The sequence below is a fragment of the Nasonia vitripennis genome (genome assembly GCF_009193385.2).
Source record: "Nasonia vitripennis strain AsymCx chromosome 2 unlocalized genomic scaffold, Nvit_psr_1.1 chr2_random0005, whole genome shotgun sequence".
Taxonomy (NCBI): domain Eukaryota; kingdom Metazoa; phylum Arthropoda; class Insecta; order Hymenoptera; family Pteromalidae; genus Nasonia; species Nasonia vitripennis.
The window spans coordinates 1,959,237-1,976,605 of record NW_022279612.1 but is presented as its reverse complement, the minus strand read 5'-3'; the positions used below and the strand labels follow the sequence as shown (position 1 = coordinate 1,976,605).

At 39.2% G+C, this 17,369-nt stretch overlaps 1 protein-coding gene across 4 annotated transcripts in view; it reads right to left on the bottom strand.

The window, feature by feature from the left end:
• Nucleotides 1-17,369, bottom strand: part of LOC100680190 (laccase-5) — a 360,660-nt gene that overhangs the window by 209,672 nt on the left and 133,619 nt on the right. For all 4 annotated transcript variants that reach the window (XM_031925149.1, XM_031925151.2, XM_031925148.1 and 1 more), the window contains one exon: nucleotides 10,274-10,558. In XM_031925149.1, coding sequence (XP_031781009.1) covers nucleotides 10,274-10,558 — 285 coding nt within the window. The remainder of the gene's footprint in view (nucleotides 1-10,273; nucleotides 10,559-17,369) is intronic.

The window sequence follows — 17,369 nt, the reverse complement described above, 5'->3', positions numbered from 1 at the left end:
ACCCAAAAGTAGGGAAAGGCCCAACAAACGGTGCGAGCGATGTGGTAGCACGGCGCACTTGTCCAAGGACTGCAAGCACGACGAGCCTAAGTGCTTTAACTGCAATAAGTTCGGGCACATCGCCGTAGACTGCAGTGAACCACGGAAAGGGCCACCACGAAAGAGAGCGACTGATCGCAACAGAAGTATCTCTCCAAAGAGAAAGCAGAGGAGAGAGCATAGCAGATCTCGATCAAAGTCACCTTTCAGACGACCTGGCACTCCTGCAAAAGGTACGACCAATACTGATTCAGTATGCATGAATGTGAGTCTGAATGAATGGGACGACGAAACGCAAAAATTTATCGTAGATTCAGGCGCGACAGATCATATGACAAATTCTAAATTCATATTGACTCAGCTGCACGAAAAGACTGAGCGCGTAATAGGCTGTGCCAATAAAGACAAACGATCTAACATAACCGCAACCAATCAAGGCCAAGTTAAATTCGAACTATCTAACGGTAACGTAATAAAACTAGATAATGTTGTATACGCAGAAAATTTGAGAAAAAACCTGCTGTCACTCAAACGCTTTACAGATCAGGGCCTGTGCGTGTATTTAGATAACAAAACGATAAACGTTTACGAACCAAATACGAGAGAAAAAATTCTAGAAGGAAAGTTTGAGAATCCATTCTGGATAATCGATTTAAAGCCAAAATTAGATAACATACAAAAGATGCCCTCGGGTGCGCTAATTGCCCATGAAAGCAATGAAAAGATTGTCAAGAAAAAGGTGACATTCGCTGATGAAAAGCCAGTCATAGATTCAGCAAATCAAAGGAAAGAAAACGGTGACGAATCTACCGTAATAAATACCATTAATTTATGGCACATTAGATTAGGACATACGGCTCTGAATAAAATAAAGCTTCTGAAAGGATTATACCCCGACATTAAACAATTCCGAGAAAATGATCATGGTGTGTGTTTGAAAGATTGCGAAATATGCAAAGTAGCGAAAATGAATAGACCGAAATTCGATAATAACAAAGAGATGGCCAAGAAACCATTGCAACGGGTCAGTGCTGATACTATGGGACCGATTACACCGGCTACCCATCCGAAAGGCTGTAGGTTCATAGTTGTATTAGTAGATAATTATTCACGCTTTGCTATGGCCTACCCAGTTAAGCAAAAGTCGGACGCCGCCGAATGCATAGATGACTTCGTCGTGAAATGTAGAAATATATGCGGAAGAGATGAAAAATTCTGCTACCTAGACTGTGATCAAGGAACAGAATTTACCAGTGGAAAGACACAGAAGGTATTGGATAAATATGGTGCTGAACTCAGAACAATTTGTCCATACACTCCACAGTTAAACGGCATAGCAGAGCGCTACAATCAAACCATACAGAAAATCACCAGGGCCCTAATGTACGATTCTAGACTACCAGCAAATGCCTGGGATTTGGCTGTAAAAGCAGCGGCCTACCTATATAACTTGACGCCTCACAAGTCCGTTGGTCTTAAATCACCTTTGCTAATGATCAACCCAGAATCAAAAGCATACATAAATCAGATTAAGAGATTTGGTTGTGTAGCTTTTACCAAGGTCCAAGGACAACAGGAAACTAAGTTCGATAAGCTCTCGAATAAAACAGTGTTAGTAGGATATACTGACACAGGATACTTGTTACTAAACCCAGAAGATGGTAAAGTATACGAAAGCAGGAACGTGCAATTCATCGAAAGCAAAGTATTTGGAGATATTTACAAGCCCGAAGATATAAAGAATTGGACAATAACAAACGATATTCTGAATAAAGAAACCTGGCTTTTTGAATTCGACGAAGAAAGCCCAGATCAACCGGAAGTGGTGATTAAGGCACCCAAGAAAAAGGGTAGACCACGTAAAGAAAATCAGAAAACAGCCATGAAACCTATTTCAAAAATAAATCACAGACCAGTGACTCGGAAGCAGACTCAAAGTAAGAAAATTGTATCAGCTGAAAAAGCACAGGGTGAAACAGAAGGTCTAAACATATACGACCCAGATGCACTGATGACGTTTGGTACGTCAGAATCAGAAAAAATGCAGGATAAAATTGAAGGCCTAAGTGAATGTGAATTGTATACACTACTGACAGGTATTAATGGGGATCCAAAATCTTACCGAGAAGCTGTATCATCACCAGAAGCAGATAGATGGCAAGAAGCCATAAACAAAGAGAGAGAAGCACTTCAGAAAAACCGAGTATATGAAGTAGTCAGTAGAACTAGCTGCGACGGTAAAAAGTTAAACATCCTGGATTCGAGATGGGTATTCAAACGTAAAGACAGTGGAACAAAATACCCCGACTACAAAGCAAGAATTGTCATACGAGGTTTTAAGGATTCAAATTTGTATGATCTTTGTGAAACGTACGCACCAGTGTCAAGACTTGCACTAGTAAGAGCTGTACTGACTATTGCTAATAAACACGACTATGTGCTGTGGCAACTGGACGTAAAAGCAGCGTTTCTTCACAGCCCTATAAAAAAGGATATATTTCTAGAAATACCAGACGGTTTTGAAGAATACGAAAATCAGAAACAAACGAAAGTTTGGAAACTTCACAAATCTCTTTATGGCTTGAAAACTAGTCCAAAGAATTGGAATGAACACTTTTCAGAATTCGCTAAACAACTAAAATTCCAAGCGAACAGTAGAGATCCATGCCTGTTCATATACGCCGAAGACAAAAGCCGCATAATCATGCTGCTGTATGTTGACGACATATTGCTGACAGGCAATGACGAGCCAAAGATGAGAGAAATACAGAAAGAACTGAGTAAAAAGTTTGATATGAAATTCCTGGGTGAACCTAAAGAGTTCTTGGGAATCACTATAACAAGAAACAGTAAGGAAAGGACCATAAAACTGGACCAAATTAAATTCATAAATAAGATGCAAACGAAATTTGGATATGCACAAGCTAAAGGTCAATCAACCCCCATGGTAACAAATCAAGTGCTGAACAGACAACGAAAACAACGAGAGGAAGAATCAACAAATGACAAAGCTATAAACCAGCGTGGATACAGAGAAGTGGTTGGATCTCTCATGTACTTGATGTCCGGCACCAGGCCAGATTTGGCATACGCAGTCAATATGTTAAGCAGACACCAACAAAATCCGACTGAACACGACTGGAAAATGGTAACAAGAGTATTCAAGTACATTGCTTACTCAAAGAATTGGCAGCTGACCTACAAAGGCCTGAAGGACGGAATGGAAACATTCTCAGATGCAAGTTTTGCAGATTGTAAAGACTCGCTCACGACAAGCGGACATGTAGTTACGCTGTACGGAGATGCAATAGCCTGGAGAACCCACAAGCAAAGCTACGTAGCGTTATCAACTTGTCAAGCTGAATACGTAGCAATGGGTGATGCTTGTAGGGAATCAATTAGCATAAGTTTATCTCTGAAAGTGATTCCAAACATGACATACTTTCCAATCATCTTATGGTGTGATAATAAAGCAGCAGTCGCTTGCACAAAGATGGATGGAAGTAATAAGTTGAGACACATGGCTGGAGTGTATGAGGACTATGTTAAGCAGTGTGTCAAGTTACATTATGTAAAAATAGAATGGATAGAATCAAAGGAGCAAAGAGCGGATATCTTTACCAAGCCTTTGCCCTCTGATAGCCATAACAAATTATCCAGATTATTGCTAGGAAATTAACAGATCTTTCATGTTACAGAATAACTAAGGGTCAGCCTGGAAACGATGTCGAGGACAATCGGGAGGGAGTGTTAGAATATGTGCACGATCTCCCCCGACACCGACGGCAGATCCCTCGCGTCGCAGCGACTCTAGAAGCGCTCGCCGCCAAAACCACGTGATACGGCGCTGAGCTCGGCGGCGCTCTCCGCTCGCCGCCTCACTCTCTACGAGATAGTCGAGCTGCACGCACGCCTTCGGCTCTTGTCCCGCTCTGTCTAAGTTTAACCTTTAATAATAAAGTTACGCTACGCTCTATTACTTGATACACTGTCTTTTCTTCTTTATTTCGTGCAACCTTATCGCGTCCGGATCCTTATATACCGACACATAATTACTTATAAATATTTAATTACGAATAAATAAACTTTTGGACATAGTAGCACTGATATTCCGCATGGTTCGCACCTTTACGTTGGCAAAGAAGTCTCGCGCAGAGAAACCGCGCGCAGCAGGCTGCTTGAATTTCTCGTTCATTCATCAACAGCATAATAAGAAAATAATAGACTAGTGTACTGTTATTTCTTTTAAAAGTGGCTGAATAGGAATATTTAACGAAAATAGAGAAGCTGTGGAGTTGTTTTTATTTCGCAGCAGCTTTGTGTAATTTCCAAGATGCTTGAAAAGTGGTTTAAGCAGCTGAAGACCAAAAGTGAAGCTAAACGGTAGATTATCAGGAAACAGTGTACCAAGAGTTGCTTTAGCTAAGGTATCATTCACTGTTAGTCGATTGAAAGAAGTTAGTGTTGGGTATTGCAAGTTCTTTACTTGCACGATTCCACAATATTTAATATATGAACGTTTTTACTTCTGGATCTATATGGAGTTAAAAGACTTGATTTTTATGCATCTGTACTTGAGGAGCTACGGTAATCTACCAATCAAGGTACGAGCAATAGAAGTAGCCAGTATATTGGAATCAGTATCAGAAAACAGACCTGTAATTCTTTTTTATAGTCATAGCTTAGAAAATGCCGTTGCAGTCAGGACAGCACCGTTGGACCAAATGAGGTTGGTGTTGTTATGATTTATGTAGTAGAAGAAAAAGCACATAGCGCTCTTAGATTTATGCAAGGCTTGCTATGCTCACACCCATCAACATTTTCAACCATAGCGATAATAGTAGTTCCACCCATTCTGGTGCGTTCGCAGTGGCCAATTAAAAAACAGGCAGGTGTAGACAGACTAGACAGAAAACTTACTGTTGCACAGATGCAAGGCAAGTTCCAATTGCAAGTGCTCACAGCCCATGGACATGTAGTCCAAGAAGTTGCATCTGAAAAAGTTCAGAAGCTGTGGCTACATTTTTGGTCAGACACAAGTACGCAGAACTTATGGCTGATTGCATCAGGTCTGTACCAGCCTGCTGAAAGATCGCCATTCAAGATTTGAATTGCAAAACATGGTAAATTTAGCTATTTAGTTAAAATGATTATATTATGTAAACATGATGTCAAAGAATTCTATTTTTGAATGGCATAGATGCAGATTGGAGGCACTGATCAATGGTTGACCATTAGGCTATCGAGACAACTTCCTGTACAAGACAGGATGCAGCTCTATGGTTGGATTTTTAAATCAGTATCCAGGTATGTCGTTATTTCTCTCAACTTGTTTTTACGCAATATCTAAAGTTGCATTAGTTTTTCACACACTAAATTTTGTCTTTCTTTCTTATGTAAAACAGATGGCAAGAGTATAGCTAATGACTTACATTTCAAGGAAACTTTTAAATTGCTACAAAGCAGCATCTGAAGAAATAGTAGCATGCTGAAGAGTTCATTTTAATTGTTTTAATTGTATGCTGATGAATTGGCTGTTCTACGTGGCATTCCTCGAGAAGCTCTTCCATAACAGAATAATTTTTCATTCTCATAAACCGAGTACAGGTAATGATACAAGTCAATTAGATTGCAAAATAATTAATGAAAGTATTTTAATCATCATTTTATAATTTACACTTTTAGGAGATCCACAGTATTTGCAGAATATTGATGTAATCTGGACATCAAACTCTGGCTCTAGATATAATTCAGCGCATGACTGTTAATGGATGTAGGTCTGGAAAGGTTTTACTGCTGGACTCAAACTCAATATGCAGACATTGAAAATTAGTTGATGTTCTCACCAAAGCCATGACAAGAGACCTGTCTTTTTCGAGTATATTCTAAACAAATACTTTGAATTGCAATGTAGGGTATACGAAACGAGCTTGACTGCTGCACAGCAACTCCAGCATTCCACATTCCTTTTTACAATTAGCGTAAAGTATTTTACAGTTTATTTTTAAAGCAATTTGGCAATATTATTGTGAAGTGTTTATTGACAATTTTCAGGAAGATGAACCTGGATGTAATCCCACAATCAAAGTATGGAATTTGACCAAAAAAAAGATACACAGGTATATATCCCACCTGCGTTTGAATATGTTGAGCCATACCTACAGTTTTAGAGCAGTTTCAGCAAATGCATTATAATGTTGTACAGGCACAAAACAAGACCTTGTTTAATTTATTTCTAGTCTATTATTCTTATCTATTTATTTAAGATATGTTTTTTAAGAGTGGATTTAGCCAGAGAAAGAAAGAACAAAGTAGAGATTTTCAAAGACAGTAGTTGTAACAGAGTTTGCGATTAAGTCCACTGGAAAACAAAGTTATTTATTTGTAGCTACTACTAATAGTGTTTATGTATATAATATTACAATAAAAGATAAGGAATTTAAGTCTGCCTTGGATAATATGGGCTGTGCAAGAAAATGCAGTATTCTTCATAAATCAAAGCATGATAGTAATTTTATCGCAATGACGTAAGATTTCATTATTATAACAACTTTTAAGACTATTTCAGATTAATTGAATTTATTGACAAGATATACTTTTTAGACTATTTATTGTTATACTCCAGATGGAAGAAGGCAATGCTATGCAGTAGTAGGCCAACAATAATGTTAAAATGGTTTAAAAGTTATTTAGTTATAATTACCGAAGATACAGGAATAATTAACAGTACCGCTACTACTATATCTGCAAAACATATTGGATAATCTATTCCAGAATTTTAGTACATACTTATGTATGACTATGTGTGATCTATATGCCGTAAACTTTTTAGCAAGCAATGCAAAGAAGATCTTACTTCATCGTATCAATGGTGAATTGTTGCCTTGCAAAAATGCTATTTCGGTCCTTTTGCTAAGAAATTATGGGTTTGTAAGCGCAGTTCCTACTCTCATGTCGAATGATTAGCAAATCAAGTATTGTTAAATTGAATACAGTGAAATGAAATATATTTGATATTCTTCTTGTAGCATAATGAAGCAGTACATAGTTTGTATCAAGCGCTTAGAAATAAATTTAGAAATAGCTCAAGTTAATGTTATGATGGAAGGAACGTCACATTCATAATCATAATTATTTTATGGACCTTATTATTTTTGTAAAATGTAAAATGATACAAATCTTAATTTTTTTACGTTTTTGTAATGACTCAATTTAAAATAAATTAAAGTATAATGTAATTCAATAATTATACATTTTGTATAAATATGAAAATTCATTCATAGAAGTATGAAGTATTCTCATTTTTTCCATCGTTTAGTCTACAAAAGATCAGGCTATCTTTGATTTGTATTTCGATCATTAAAAGCTACAAGAAATCTTCAGTTATTACTTCTTAGAAGTTTTGTCTAATCCTGGAAGCTAGATTTACAACTGAGTTGAGATTTTGATCGAATTTTTTTTTGTCGCTTATTAATTCTTGTTTTTTTCACTAATTTCTTTAGCTTGTTATTTGGTAATATATTAAGATCGTTTTATAATAATCATTTTCAAGAAACCTAAAAATTATTAATTACTATATTATTACTTCATTTTTTTTGTATACGCTCATTCTAAGTTATTCAAATCTGTATACTGATCTTTGATTAGCATGTTTCATTACTGTACTCAATGTAAATAAGGATTGCTCTATTTATTGTAATGGTTTGATCAGTGATTTTGACATGAAATTTATCGTACCAATTACAAGTATTCACGTATTAATCAAAATAAGTTTCATATGACTTATTCACTAGAGATATCAGTTTTATGTGAAAAAGACAAGATTTAGTGTGTGAAAAACTAATGCAACTTTAGATATTGAGTAAAAACAAGTTGAGATAAATAACGTCATACCTGGATACTGATTTGATAATCCAACCATAGAGCTGCATCCTCTCTTGTATAGGAAGTTGTCTCGATAGCCAAATGATCGACCATTGATCAGTGCCTTCAATCTGTATCTATGCCATTCAAAAATAGAATTCTTTGACATCATGTTTACATAATATAATCATTTTAACTAAATAGCTAAATTTACCATGTTTTGCAATTCAAATCTTGAATGGCGATCTTTCAGCAGGCTGGTACAGACCTGGTGCAATCAGCCATAAGTTCTACGTACTTGTGTCTGACCAAAAATGTAGCCACAGCTTCTGAACTTTTTCAGATGCATCTTCTTGGACTACATGTCCATGGGCTGTGAGCACTTGCAATTGGAACTTGCCCTGCATCTGTGCAACAGTAAGTTCTCTGTCTAGTCTGTCTACACCTGCCTGTTTCTTAATTGGCCACTGCGAACGCACCAGAATGGGTTGAACTACTACTATCGCTATAGTTGAAAATGTTGATGGGTATGAGCATAGCAAGCCTTGCATAAATCTAAGAGCGCTATGTGCTTTTTCTTCTACTACATAAATCACAACAACACCAACCTCATTTGGACCAGCGGTGCTGTCCTGACTGCAACGGCATTTTCTAAGCTATGACTATAAAAAAGAATTACAGGTCTGTTTTCTGATACTGATTCCAATATACTGGCTACATCTATTGCTCGTACCTTGATTGGTAGATTACCGTAGCTCCTCAAGTACAGATGCATAAAAATCAAGTCTTTTAACTCCATATAGATCCAGAAGTAAAAACGTTCATATATTAAATATTGTGGAATCGTGCAAGTAAAAAACTTGCAATACCCAACACTAACTTCTTTCAATCGACTAACAGTGAATGATACCTTAGCTAAAGCAACTCTTGGTACACTGTTTCCTGATAATCTACCGTTTAGCTTCACTTTTGGTCTTCAGCTGCTTAAACCACATTTCAAGCATCTTGGAAATTACACAAAGCTGTTGCGAAATAAAAACAACTCCACAGCTTCTCTATTTTCGTTAAATATTCCCATTCAGCCACTTTTAAAAGAAATAACAGTACACTAGTCTATTATTTTCTTATTATAAAGCTCACACCATGGTAAAGCTCAAATTTCAAGGTTATGCTGTTGATGAATGAACGAGAAATTCAAGCAGCCTGCTGCGCGCGGTTTCTCTGCGCGAGACTTCTTTGCCAGCGTAAAGGTGCGAACCATGCGGAATATCAGTGCTACTATGTCCAAAAGTTTATTTATTCGTAATTAAATATTTATAAGTAATTATGCAATGCGGATGATATTTATATAATCGGAAATTAATTTGCAAAGATTCCCGGTGATTTCGACCCATTCGGAAGCAACCTATATTTTTACTTTTTCGACGTATGCAAATTAATCGCGTACTTCGCCAAGCTGTTCCAGAGATATGCGACGCTTAGATGGAATGAGTTCCTTAGCGCCTCCGTCGCGGAGGTCGGGATGTTCAGGACTGTCATTCGCAGGACGGAGTGCAACGTGGAAGTCAAAGTAGGCAATGATATAAGGTGGCACTGCTGTGTTAAAAAGTTTTCTTGAGAAACAGGCCACAAAGTACTTCTTAGTTAGATAGTACACGTCAGTTTGGAGTCTAACACCACGCCTAGACTATGCTTAGATGACTCCTAATCGACCCGAGCTCCCCCTATGTTGAAGCAGGCGTTAGCCTTGGATGATAAGCTGTTAATGTAGTAGGGGGAGCCCAGGACGATTGCCTTGGTTTTAAGGGCATTGAGTCTAAGATATTTATTTGCAGCCAAGCCTATTATCCTATCGGCATGAGCACTTATCTTCGTGGAACAGGAATCGAGCTCCTCAAAGTGGCATTGACTGTGAATTTGCAACTCATCCGCATAGATTAGATGAGATACACTAAAATCTTAACAGCAACTGATGTCGTTGACGTATAACGCGAACAGTAGAGGTCACGGAAGGTGAATATTTCGTCGTTATCGGCAATAATGGCCTGTTTTTTTTTCTGTGAGGTAAGGGGCAAGCCAGTGGATGATTTGCTTAGAAGAGAGAGAGAGAGAGAGAGAGAGCAATAAATTTATCCATCAAACAGAAAAGTACAAAGACTGTATGTAATTACGTATAGAGTAAAACAATTTTGATATTAAAACAATACATAATGTTGAAAGAAGCTACGTGCTAAAGGCAGCGGTTTTTTTGGTATTGTAATTATTTAGCAACAAGAGAAACTATGAACAGTCACTTCTCTTCTAATCTACCTTAGATTCATAGTAGACAAGTTATAAAAAACCACAAAGGGCAATATATAAGTATGCATACCTAAAAGTTGTTCCTTGTTGAATGGGACATTGAGTTACAAAGGGTACTCCATCATAATATTGTGATCCTTTTTGCCATATTCCATGCCAATGAATAGTAACCTCCATTCCTTCCATATGATTTTCAACATCGATAACAACTTTATCGCCTTCGCAAACTTGAATGCTTGGACCAGGAATCATTCTATTTGCTGTAAGAATACCACGTTCAACACCATCTGCTAATACGCACTGACAATGGCTCCATACGGTGTTCGTCGCATTCGGAGTACATACTTGGCATGCACTGAAAAAAAATAATAAAATAACTGAATTAATTTAAACATTTTATTTGTTTCTCTGCTAAAAACATAAATATTATAAAAAAATTATGTAGCTGCAAGGAAGGCGTTCTACGATAAGTTTCAAAGGTCTCTATAGAAGATATGTTTTTTTTTCTTTTTGATTCTTTTGATTTTTTGAGATTGAAAATATATTAAAGTTTTTATTTACGCTTCAACTATAATAGCCACTTCCCCCTCGAAGGATTGCCACCTTGTCATGTGCCTGACGGGCCGGTGAGGGGGCTCCTCTGGTTGATTGTGCGGCTGATCTCGGACCCGGACCCGATAAGAGAGAGTGAATGTTTCGGCTGTATCTGATTCCCTGTAAAACGGCCTCTCAAATCTATGTGGATCCACGTAAAAAGGGCTTTCACTTGAGTGCAGGATCCCCCTCAAAAGGGCTCTCCCTTGTTTTGGACTGTCAACGGGCCTGGGGGCGGGACTTACTCAACTCTCCTCGTCTCAGAGGGAGGAGAGCGAGAACTGCCTGGCGGACCGACTAGAGACTAGGAGCAATCCCCCAACCAGGCGAAGGCAATAGTGCCGGTTGAGAAACACAACTCATGAACACACATGTAACACCTCAACACACCGTAAGAAAACTAGGTTGTCTAGCGCTCCTAGGCCGTCGGATAGTACAGGGGCCCGAGTCAGCCTAACCAGCATGACCTGGTTGCCCTATTAGCCGACGAAAAATCCCGCCTGACCTAACAGTGCCGGTTGGTGACCGGATAGGGCCATGTTGGGTGGTTGGGGGGGCTGCTGAGGCCACAGATGTCGGGGTTAGCTTCCCCGTGGTGGGTGGCTTCTGGGGGGCGGACTGGCCCGGGATGCGGAGGCGGGGCTTTGTTCACACACACTAACACACCCGTAAAACATTTAAATGATAATGGAAAAGAGTAAGATACAGGAAATGGTTGCAAAAGTGCCAGCAACAAAGGAGCTTCTCTGTTCAAGCCAAGTCCTTACGGACAATATTTTGTGAGACCATGCGGCTGTCGTCAAGACAGTAAATACCAGTGAAAGTTCCCAGGAGAGTCACCGGGCGGCTGCGGGGTCCGCCCCAGCGGCAAATATCGGTGCCTCCTCAGAAACAGAAAATAGTAAGAAAAAAAAAGAAACAGGCACGCAAATAGGAAACTAGCCTCGGGGGCAAAGCTAAGGACAAAGCGTCTGGAGGATGCTCCTGGGGGGTCTCAGGTTAGGACCCTTGCGGGCACATCCAAAAGACAGCACTTCGGCAGCTCTACCCCGAGGGAGCTCAAAAAGAGGTCGATTGGGGACTCTCCTAAGAGTTACAGCCGAGCGGTAGCTACTGACTTAAAGGTGGCCATCGTTCCGGTCAAGTACCCGGAGGAGCGCCTTGACGAGGACCAGGGAAAGAAGGTCCTTGGACAATTGCTTACAGAGGAGTGCGCAGATCTTCCACTGCAAGGACCAAAAGGACAAGGAGTGATTACATAGTAATGCCACTAAATAGTCGTGTCGGGGGGGGGGGGGGACACTCAACTCAAGGCTATTGGGATGGGAGACCTCCAGAAGCTGATCAGAGCGATGATCTACGCCCCCGGAGTGGATACTCCAGAAGTCGTGGTGAAGGACTTGCACTTACACCGGACTCCTGGGTGGTAGCCAAAACCAAAACGGTGACGGTGGGCACCGAGAGTAAAAGGCGGGAGGAGACGCCCATTCGGGTGCTGCTGGAGAGAACTGAGGTCGAGGCACTGAAGGCCCTTGACTTTCTGTGGAGACAGCAGAGCGCATGTCGTCCCGTTTAAGAAAAAGACGGAGGAAGAGCCAAGACAGACAGAAGTATAGGTCATAGAGGTCGATCCCGGCCTGATACAGTAAACGCTGAGGTAGATGCGGGTAGCGTTGCTCTCGAACAAAATGGCTGATCGGGAGTATGGTAACAGCGTGAACAATGTGAATGGGGCTTGATCTGTACCAGCCACCACCATAGAGTTCAAGCAGATCAATTTGCACCATTGCAAGAGTGCCTAGGCCTTTCTGGCTAGACGTATGGCGGGGGTGCATACAGGTATTTGCCTAATCCAAGAACCTTGGATTCCCAATGGCAAAATCGCAGGCTCAAACGGAATAGGTTCACTGTCTCGACCAGAGCATGCCTTACCGTTAAGGGGCTCCAGGTAGAGACGGTGCCAAAGTACTGCTCAAGGAATCTATGTACAGCTAGGGTAAGCTACAAGGTTACCGAAGTTGAACGAAAAGTCATTATGATTGCCGCAGCATACTTTCCTTATGAGAAAGCGTGCCCACCAGAGAAAATCGGTCGCATTAAATAGTGAATGCATAGCCAAAGGCACCAAGCTTATAATGGGTTGTAACGCAAACGCACATCACACATGTTAGGGCAGCACAGACTGCAACTCTAGAGGAGAAAGTCTATTGGGGTTCTTAGCAGCTACAAACATGGACTTTTTCAATACGGACAAAAGACCCACGTTCCGAAACGCCGTAAGAGAGGAGGTTATAGACATTACCCTGGCCTCCAGGAACGTGTGGTCCGAGGTTATGAACTGAAGAGTGTCGAAAGAAGTCTCCATGTCAGACCACCAACACATCATGTTCAGACTTGGCGGACAAAGTACGCTCGATCAGCTCATAAGGAACCCTAGGAAAACAAACTAAGTAGGATACAGAGAAGAACTTAAGGCAAAGATCAGTTGTTTTCCTGTCACGTACGGGACGGCAGGACATCGATCACTTCAGTAGGATCATAAATGACATAATAATAAGTTCTTACGAAAACAATTGTGTATTTAGACTGAAAAGGCCGTCGGAGTGCGCTCCCTGGTGGAATAAGTCACTGAAGAAACGCAGGAAGAAAGTAGTCGGCTATACAACCGGTCCAAGCACACGAAGAGTGACAAGGTCAAACGGGCGTATAGAGCGGAGCAAACGGAATATAAGAAAGAGATCGAAAATACCAGGGTGGAGGGTTGGAAACGATACTACAAAAGCCGAAGCACGTTATCAGACACGGACAGGCTGTGCAGTGTCCTGCAACACTTGAAGAAGCCACTGACAGACTCGATCAAATTAGTAACAGGGGGCTGAGCAAAGGATGGACAGGAGGCCCTAAAGGGCCTGATGGAAACCCACTTTCCAGACTTCAGGGAAGGGGCGAGGTCAGAGGCCGTACAGCTGATGGCCCGTGGAGAGAACTGGAGACTGGCGAAATGGGTAACAGACAAGGCAAGGATAAGGTGGGCTATAGGGACGTTTGAGCCCTACAAGGCGGCAGGTCCGGACAGCATTTTCCCGTATACGAAGAAACACACACACATACATCCGTACGAACATTTTCTAAAAACACTATTTTTTGACTAAAAATACATTAAAACACACTTTCCACATGTTTTTACACAAACTCCAAGAATTACTATGACAAGGCTTCCTTAGGAAAAAAGTAAAAGACAGAAGAGCCTAAAAGATGGCAATAGCTGGCGAAGTGCTGAATATAACAGCAGTGAGAGTATAGAAACAAGAAGCCGGATTAACGCAGAAAGAAGAAGACGAGTTTGATCCTGAACTCCTAATTACTTTGGTGGATGGAGGATGTATGGAAATGTCAAACCCTAAAAAAGAATCCAACTAGGTCAATGTACGGGCTCTACGAAAGTATTGTTTAACAATCGTATCTATGAGGATCTGGTGTCGGAGGGCCACTTGTGCAAAGCTTACCCTGCGTACGCAACATAAAACAAAGAAAAAGCATACAGACCTACATTTTTCAAAAGCCACTTTTCCTGACTCAAAAACTTTCGAAAACATCGAAATCTTTGATATCGAAATTTTCACCACCATAAAGCTTTGGAGAAAGCAAAATAGTAATATATGGATTAATTTTCAGCATATATCTTCGAACGATAATCTAAAATTAGGTGAAAATGAAACGGAATTTAAACAATGACTTTTAAATATTGGCGATGCAAATATTGTAAGAGTTTTGAAAACGAGTTAGATACGATAGAAATTCTACACGAAATATTATTAGAAATATTTAGAGAAAACTTAAGTGTCAATAATGAGGAGATTTACCAAAAAGTTTTTCTAGCTCCAAAAAATGTAGATGTACATAATATTAACAATGAAATATTATTCAAAATCAAAGGCGATATAAAAATTAACTGTATAAAAATTACTGAATTATTTTATTTGTGCTAAAATAATTTGTGGATGTAAAGCAGAATATGTTGTTTTAATACCATATGTCAATCCAACTTCCTCTAAAGACAAAATACCATTCGAAATGAAAAGACGACAATTAAGATTAAGATACTTAGATTAAGATACTTCTAAGATTAAGATACGCAACAGCGATTAATAAGAGTCAAACTTTTAATAAAGTTATAGTATACTTACCAAATCCAGTTTTTAGCCACAACCCTTAAAAGTGCTGCGTATAATTATACGTAGCACTTTCAAGGGTAGTTTAAAAAAAAATTTAAGGATTAAGCTCCAAGAGAATTCAACAATTTATAATCATGAAAATAGTAAATCAAAAAGTCTATATACTAAAGTAGTTATTTATCAAGAAATTTTATGATACATATATTTATGATACTTAAAATTTTACTAATGAGTCTAAATAAGAGATATAAAACGGAACGTTAGATTTCTTAATTAAAAAAAGTGTCCTAAGGGGGTCTCAAAAGCAATTAAATATTAAAATTCTGCACCACGAAATAACAGACGAAAAAACAATTAATTTACTTATAATAATTAATAAAAGCAAAAGTACGAACTAGCGAGCCACATGCGGCGTTACGGCCACGGTGGTTTGCCGCCTTGCATCGCGAAGCGTTTTGCGTATAAGGTACGACCGCTAACACTCGCGCTGCGCGAGGCAGGCAATCAATTAAAAATTTCGAGCCAGATAGGGCGTATCACACCGAAATTTTTATTTAATTATATGTACCGATAATCGTTTCTAGGGTTGTTGTTTATGTATAAGCGTTTCGAAAAAATGTTTGTCACAATAAAAAGTTGTGTTTTTAAAATATCTACAACTTTTACATTTAAGGTTTTTATGTATTATATATAGCCTCAATGTTTTATGATGAATGCTGCTATAAAAAATCGATTTTGGCCTGTTAACTCGAATTAAAAGCATTTTCACGTTTAAGTGTAAATAGGAAACAGTTGTATTTATTTGAGATTGTTAAGTGACGAAGTTCCTGGATAAATTATTTAGAAACATTATATAAAAATTACACAAAGCCAGTAAAAAGAAGATCCAGAAACTTCGACGCTTAACTAAGCCTCGAAGGAATGTACCCGAAACCAAAACAAACTTCTCCTCCCTCGGCTGAAGCGCGCGTGCACAGCCGACGCTGCAGTTTAGCCGTTGACCATAGTATTAGGCCCATAAGGCCTAATGAGTAAGACAAAGAGCGCGGCTAGGCTGAAGTAAGAAGAGAGGAGAAGTAAGTACTCCGCGTGGGAGAAAGCTTCGACTCTCTCTCTCAAGCATCACCTCTCCCGAAACGCCACTCCAGGGTGTGCGCTCCTAGAGAAAGGACGCTAATTTTAAGAGTTTAGATTTTGAGTAATTTGCCTTTGAGAAATTCAATAAGTTTTGTTTCATTTGAGTGTCTGATTTAATTTGTGTTTTGATAAGTTGATAATAAACATCACTGCAATCCATGTGTTGAGTTTTGGAAAATAAGTCATTCAGAATACAACCAATTTTGAGCCTTCCTCCGTTTTGCTAAAACATCTTGCCAAAAAGGAGATCTAAACCCCGCAATCTTTTCCGAGCAGTCATCCCAGTCTTTCTGAGCATCCTTTCGGGTTAAATTATTTCTCAAATTCCAGAAGTCCACAGAACAAAGTAAGTAGCATTTAATTCAATATTTCTGAACTTTGACATTTCGGTTAAATCAAACAGTTCTGCCTCGACAAATTAGTGTTCTCATTGATCAACCCCGTATGGGAGAGTAGCTAAGCGCCCACGTTTTAATAATATTTTATTGTTAGCTGGTGGAATCGGTTCTATCCTAACAAAACTGGGGGTTCGTCCGGGATCTGCTTAGCTTTTGTTGCTTGCAAAACTGTTTGGTTTTCTGTGTTTAAAAAATTTTTTTTGGTGAGTGAGTGAACATATAAAAAAAAAGATCCCAATTAAGTGCGCGTAAATACGAAAAATATTAAAAAGTCATAAGTGCGACAAAGAGAGAGACGAGAGAATATAAAAAGCAAGAGCATTGATAGGAGTTTGAAATTCGAGACGCGCGCGCAAGCACACAAAGACGCCGTGACGTCACTGCAGCCACATATCGGGTGGGACGCGCAGTAACGTCAGTGATTTTAAAATAATTTTTTTTATTATTTCTTGTGACTCTTACAATTAATAAGTTCGGACGTTTTACTAGTAAAAAATCATTGAGACCCAGTGGATATTAGGAGAGGTACCCAAATAAGACAAAACGCAATAATATTACACAATATCTTTTCTTACACCAGCAATTTTCTTTACACACTCAATGAACAAGCAGTTTGATGAGTCCTGCCACACAACATATACACATAAAAGTTCATTACAAGTACTTTGATATTACACACAAAGAGTAGAATCAAGATTTTGATCACACACCAACAATCTACAATATACCTCCGTAGTTTGATATCACAAATTATTGTTCACTAACCAGTACACAGAGAGACGCATAAAACAGTAACTTCCAAAACATTTACACATAGAATCACACCAATTTTCATTCAACAATTGTTTTGCATTACATTTTG